We start from the raw sequence: 5,897 nt of genomic DNA, 5'->3' as shown, positions 1-5,897 counted from the left end.
GCTTTGGGTGCTCGTTGTCGTGTGAAGCGCCAGGCGCCGCGGCCGGACAGTAATTATTTCTCACAGGTCCTGCCTGTAATCAAGGTGTTGATTCTCTGGGGCCGACAGCCCGTCCCGTGCAACGCGCAAGCCCTGTTGCGTTTCGAACTACGGTACGGTAAGCGCCAGAGTGGGCTCCGAGGAGGGACGGTTCGGTTTTGGGGTGCCTGGCGAGCAGCTGGCGCCGAATTCCCTCTCTGCAGGCTGGGTGCTGCCCGTCCCCGGGGGATGAGCCGTCTGCTGCCCCGTGCCGCGCTCACGCTGATGGGACTGCTCTTCGCCAGAACGATGGCCTGGACTTCCAGCGGAAAGACGCACCCCGAGCTAGTCAACAACCTCTACAGTGAGTGCCGGCGCCGTAGAGCCCGTTGGCGCTTCAGCGTCAGGTTGCGCAGCGATGTGCTGTGGTGCTGCTCGTTCTGAAACGCTGGGGTTAGCGTTGCCTGGGGGCTGACCTGCTGGGAAGCAGCTCTGCCCAGAGGGACCTGGGAGTCCTGGTGGGGGACAAGCTGGCCATGAGCCAGCAGGGTGCCCTTGTTGCCAAGAAGGCCAATGGTATCTTGGGGTGCATCAAGAGGAGTGTGGCCAGCAGGGCGAGGGAGGTTAGGATGATGGGGGGACTGGAGCATCTCCCCTGCGAGGAAAGGCTGAGGGAGCTGGGCTTGTTCAGCCTGGAGAAGAGAAGGCTGAGAGGGGACCTCATCAACACGTACAAATATCTCAAGGGTGGGGGTCATGAGGACGGAGCCAGACTCTTCTCAGTGGTGCCCAGTGACAGGACAAGAGGCAATGGGCACAAACTGAGACATAAGAGGTTTCAGTTGAATATGAGGAAGAACTTCTTGACTCTGAGGGTGCCGGAGCCCTGGCCCAGGCTGCCCAGGGGGGCTGTGGAGTCTCCTTCTCTGGAGATATTCAAAGCCTGCCTGGATGAAGTCCTGTGTAACATGCTCTAGGAGAACCTGCTTGAGCAGGGGGGTTGGACTGGGTGATCTCCCGAGGTCCCTTCCAACCCTTGCCATTCTGGGATTCTGTAATTTCAGTGTTTGTCCCAGTCTGAACTTGTTCTGTTTATAACTGGGAACAAGACGGGTCAGAGTTGTGCTCGGTGCTCCCGCTCCGCTCCAGACAGCAGGCTGGAACATGCTTAAAACCAGTTTTGAATCTCCCCTGCTGCTAAAACTGATTTTTTTTCCCCCTGTAAGGGTTCCCTCGGTGATGAGGTGTGAAGGGTTGTTGAGTGTTTGTCTTTAGCTTACGCGCTGTGCCCGTGCTCCTGAACCCTGGCTTTCAGGAACCAAAGCATGACTCTCTTTCTCTTCCGTCACGTTTGGCAGTCCCAGAAACATTGTGGATATAAGTCCCTGTCCTCGGGGAGACACCAGGCTGATGGCTGGGACCGTAGCGTGATTTTACAGGGCGTAGCAGAAACCGAAAAGCACTTCCACCTGCAGTTTTGTTTTCTCTCCCTTCTCAGATCACTTGTTAAGGTCAAATTCTCCCAGTTCCTCTAACGCCCTGAACTGCGCTCCGCCCTTCCAGCCCCCTTCTCGCCATAGAAGCAAGGATTTCAGCCCTTTCTGTCTCTCTCTTCCTTCTCCTCCCAGAAAAAGGGATCATTAAATCCCAGCGAGTCTTTGACGTGCTGCTGGCTACTGACAGAGGTCACTACATCAAGTATTTCCCATACATGGATTCTCCTCAATCTATCGGTGAGTACCTGGAGATGAAGTATTGCCCCCGTTGCGGCGCGCACACTGGCTACGCTCGCCGCGCCGACTGAGGGGTGTGAGGGGGCTCAGTGGGTCCCTGTTCTCCTTGCTGGGTGCCTGAGATTTATGATGGGTCGAGCAGAGCAAACCCCCTCCATATTTTGGGTGTGGGATCCAGCGGTAAAGGACAATACAGTTTTTCTGTCTTCAAAATGTTCGCTGATGGCTCCGAGTCCGGCTTGGGGAGGGGAAGCGAGCGCAGGCGGCAAGAGCTGCAGGGGGGCTGGTGGGCGGGCGGGGGGCTGGCAGGCTGGGGACCCACAGCAGCCTGCGGCCATCTCGTGCTTGTCCCTCATCTCACGGGGGGAATTTTCGGTTAGTGAAGTGCTTTAGCATGGCAAAAGAAGTGGAGCGTTCTCATATTTTTGGGGGAAAGTGGGGGAGAGTAAAGAACTGTTTGCGTTGGTAACTTTAATCGTCACTTCTTTATCACATAACTCGTGTCACCCGTTTCCTTTCAGGATACAAGGCTACAATCAGCGCACCGCATATGGTAAGGTGTAACTCTTCCCTTTTAACAGAAATGGAGGAAATGGTTGGTTTGCCATTTTTTATTTTATTTTTTCTTAAATACTAAAGCAGAAAGGTGAAAGGGATCCCGTGGACACGATTATCGTGCTTGTTTCTTCAGGGACTGCACACGTGGAGCTTTTTTTCTTTGGGAAGAGTTTGCCCTGTACTCTTAAAGTTGCTTTAAAAGTGCGCTTAGCCGGGAATTCTGGGCAGCTGGGGCTGGCCACCGGCCTTGTCCGGTTTTTGCACGAGACCTTTTTTCCTGCGGCTTCGCACCTTGTGACTGTGTCTCTTCCTAAATGCTGTTCTGCAAACAGATCTTCCAGATCAAACCCATGAATTTCAGGATGACCATGTCAGCCAAAACACTGGGTGTGCCATGTTTAAATCGGAGCAGGCAGCGCTTAGAACAAGAAAAAGCTTCAGGAGAGGCAAGGAAAGCGGGATGGGATGTTTCACACCTTTGTGTGCTTGTTGTCCTCGCAGCACGCCCACGCGCTGGAACTGCTAAAGGATCGGCTTGTGGAAGGCGCAAAAGCGCTGGATGTTGGATCTGGGAGCGGGTATCTCACGGCTTGCTTTGCCAGGATGGTAAGCTCACAGGACCCCCGTTCGAGCTAGTAAGATGCGTCAGGGCTGGTAGCTCGCCATAGCCGGCACGTGCTTCTTGGGGAGGGGGGGAGAGCGGGAGAAAGGGCTAAACTCTTCCCAGACCAGCTGGTAGTAAAAAGAAATACAGTAATTTTTGGAATCTAAATGGACGCTCCATATGCCGTGAGATGTTTTGTGTGTTAACCCAGCTCAGCTCGAGAGGAGTGTGTGTTAATCTACTGCGCAAGTCCATTGTAGGTTCTTCCTAGTTTGCTTCTCAAGGGGCATCGCAGTCTGTTTCTTTGTTTTCTAAACTCCTGAAGTGATTGCCTGTGAAGTGCTGGAAAGCTGGTCATGTTCCTCTTCTTGGGAGGCTGGTTAGTCAGGAATTGGCTCTGCTGTGGAAGCTGCTAATGCTACCAAATCGTTATTTCTTTGGAAATGAAAGATCCCCGTAGGCAGCGTCTGTGTATCCCTCGAGTAGCTGGGACTACTCAGCCATAAAACCAAGGGAGCAGAGTATTTTCACCTCCTGTTCAGCAGCTCTGCGCTCAAGCTCCTTCCTGGAAGGGCTTTGATCCCTGCAGTAGCTTGCCCTATAAAACACATCTCTCTATCACACAGGCGGTGTTAGGCGTCTGCTGTTTTTCTTTTTAGATGGGCCCGACAGGGAAAGCTGTGGGCGTAGAGCACATTAAAGAGCTGGTACATGAATCCATCAGAAACGTCCAAGAAGATGATCCGGCTTTGCTCAGCTCTGGCCGCGTGAAGCTTGTGGGTGAGCTCAGGGACCCTGATGCTGCTTCTCCCCGGCAAACGCGTTGGCTCTGCCTGCCTGCAGAGTGCTCCTTCTCCAAGCAGTTGGTCTGGTTTGTGTCTGTGCTTGCCACAGTGTTGCTGGAAACCCCTGGCTAAGTAAGCACCGTGCCACGCTGACCTGAGCGCTACGCGGTGTGTACAAGTAGCATTTCACGTTACAGGCAGTCTTACGGTACACCTTGCTTCCGAGTGTGTGGTGACAATCTTAATTCAGTACGAGACGCTCCGCTGAGGAGAGCAGTTGTGCCACGCCTGGGTTTTAGTTGATTTGAATGGTTCCGCACACACTGTTGCGGTGTTTGGGGAGGATAACTTGAGTTGGCTCTTCCTGTATCTGGAGTCTGGAGCCTGCGCAAAGCCCCTGTGTTATTGAAAGGCCCTCCTGCCTTCAACTGCTCCTTCTAGCATGGCTCCGTGCCAGAAATCTGCCCCTGCTTTTTAAAAAGTAAACCAACAAAATTCAAATTCCCATCACCGTCCTGTTAAAGCTCTCACCATCTAGATTTCAATTGAAAGGCTATAGGAAGGATTATTTTTGCCTGGAGCTGTTATCAGAATAAAAGTCTCTTCTGCGTGCTTTCTCCTCCCGTAGTTGGAGATGGCAGGCAGGGATACCCCGAAGAGGCTCCTTATGATGCCATTCATGTCGGAGCGGCAGCAGCTACTGTACCAAAGGAGGTAAGAGCGATCGTGCTGGGTGGCTGTTGCTGCAGGCTGCCTGCATTGGGAACTGTGGGGGGGGGAAAACAAACAACCCTAACAATTAGGGAATCACTGAAAGCTTCTTTTTCTGTGGAGCTGGCAAGCTTGTGCTTTTCAAGGTGCCATGGCCTTCACAGTGTGGCTTATTTCTGTTGTCTCTTTGTGGGGTTTTTTTGGCTCTGCTGATTCTGATTTCTCTGCTTGCCAGCTGCTGAATGAATTGAAGCCAGGAGGTCGGTTAATATTGCCCGTTGGCCCCGAAGGCGCAAACCAAGTTCTGATGCAGTACGACAAAACCAGTGACGGGCAGATCATCGAAACGCAACTGATGGGCGTGATCTACGTTCCTCTGACAGATAAGGAAAAGCAGTGGCCTCGGTAAAAATTTGCTCTCCCTTGAGGAACATTTCTTCCTTGCAGCCATCCCTGTGAGCTTGCTCTCCTTGACTGCTGGCTTTACTGACCGAGTCCTGGAATCCTGGCAGATGCTGTTTGGGAGGAGAAAAAAAAAAAAAAAAAGAGAGAGAGAGAGAAGAAAGAGCCTTGGCTGTGGTAAGGCACAGCAGGAGAGCAGGATGTATTTTCCATTAGCTAGGGCTTGCAGACTGAGGACTCAAGCTTTTCTTCTTAATTTTTTTTTTTTTTTGGAGCCTGTGCACTTTCATAAACACCGTAGCCGTGTTGATTCTGTCGCTGAACTGAAGGCCACGAATAGTAACTGTTGGTTTTTCTTTGCCTCAGGGATGAATTCTGATGGATGGATATCTCTAAAGTGACCTCAGAAAGCTCCTGAGTGGGACTTAGGACTGTAGATGGTCTGTACGGTTTTGCTTTTTTGAACGGCAGCTTTATCGGTGGATGTGCTTGCGAAGGCAAGCTCCGCTCTAGCAGAGCTCGGTCCGGAGGGATGGAGAAGAGGGCGTTTCTCCAGCAGCAGGGGAGGCTCTCGGAGGCCGTGTCTGGTTCCAGGCAGCGAGTGGATCCAGCGGCTGTCCTCTCTGATACGCTGTAGGTAACGCCTATTCACAGAGAGCTCCAAGAGCAGGCAGGAATACTTAAACCCTCACTAAGCGTACTCTTTAATATTGACTACTCCGCCTAATGCTTGAAGAAAATAAGGCGCAATTACTGGTTCCAGAGCAGCGATCTACCCCCATTTGTCCAAGTTTAATTATAAGAGCGTGTTCTCTTCCTGTCTTGCATCAATTAATTTAATCTCCGGTAGCAACACTGGGAACGTTGGGGTTACGAAAAATCCCGGTCTCGCGGCTTTTCCCTGACGTGGGGCTGGTGCTTGGCCGCACGGGTGGGTAGGCCGCAGGGCCTGGTCTGGAAGAGGGGTGAGGGGGCGGAACCGCCCGATAGTGGCGGCGAGGCGAAGGGCGGGTGGGTAGGCCGCGGGGCCTGGTCTGGAAGAGGGGTGAGGGCGGAACCGCCGGGCCGGGCCCTCGCCTCAGGGGA

General features: G+C 52.9%; 1 protein-coding gene across 3 annotated transcripts; it reads left to right on the top strand.

The window, feature by feature from the left end:
• The first annotated feature begins 6 nt into the window (after positions 1–6).
• LOC104130073 (protein-L-isoaspartate(D-aspartate) O-methyltransferase) lies at positions 7–5,782 on the top strand. Of its 3 annotated transcripts, none has more exons than XM_035898530.1 (9): positions 7–152; positions 243–382; positions 1,647–1,751; positions 2,273–2,304; positions 2,811–2,915; positions 3,573–3,693; positions 4,327–4,412; positions 4,645–4,814; positions 5,178–5,782. In XM_035898530.1, exons 2-9 carry the CDS (start codon positions 268–270, stop codon positions 5,188–5,190), a joined length of 747 nt encoding a protein of 248 aa, XP_035754423.1. In that variant the 5' UTR covers positions 7–152; positions 243–267; the 3' UTR covers positions 5,191–5,782. The 3 variants fall into 3 exon arrangements, with proteins under 3 accessions (XP_035754423.1, XP_009641360.1, XP_035754424.1); XM_009643065.2 differs by having other exon boundaries at positions 7–157; XM_035898531.1 differs by lacking the exons at positions 4,645–4,814; positions 5,178–5,782 and having other exon boundaries at positions 7–382; positions 3,573–3,830.
• Positions 5,783–5,897: the final 115 nt, after the last annotated feature.

The sequence above is a fragment of the Egretta garzetta genome, unplaced genomic scaffold (genome assembly GCF_000687185.1).
Source record: "Egretta garzetta isolate BGI_Z169 unplaced genomic scaffold, ASM68718v1 scaffold687, whole genome shotgun sequence".
Taxonomy (NCBI): Eukaryota; Metazoa; Chordata; class Aves; order Pelecaniformes; family Ardeidae; genus Egretta; species Egretta garzetta.
The sequence above is the reverse complement of the archived record's forward strand: the minus strand, read 5'-3'. Positions and strand labels throughout refer to the sequence as shown.

Bases quoted from the DNA above. Each gene is read 5' to 3' on its own strand.
- LOC104130073 (XM_035898530.1), top strand. From the start codon at position 268: ATGAGCCGTCTGCTGCCCCGTGCCGCGCTCACGCTGATGGGACTGCTC. The intron at 1,752-2,272 runs GTGAGTACCTGG...GTTTCCTTTCAG, and splicing joins GGATTCTCCTCAATCTATCG to GATACAAGGCTACAATCAGC. The intron at 2,916-3,572 runs GTAAGCTCACAG...TTTTCTTTTTAG, and splicing joins CGGCTTGCTTTGCCAGGATG to ATGGGCCCGACAGGGAAAGC.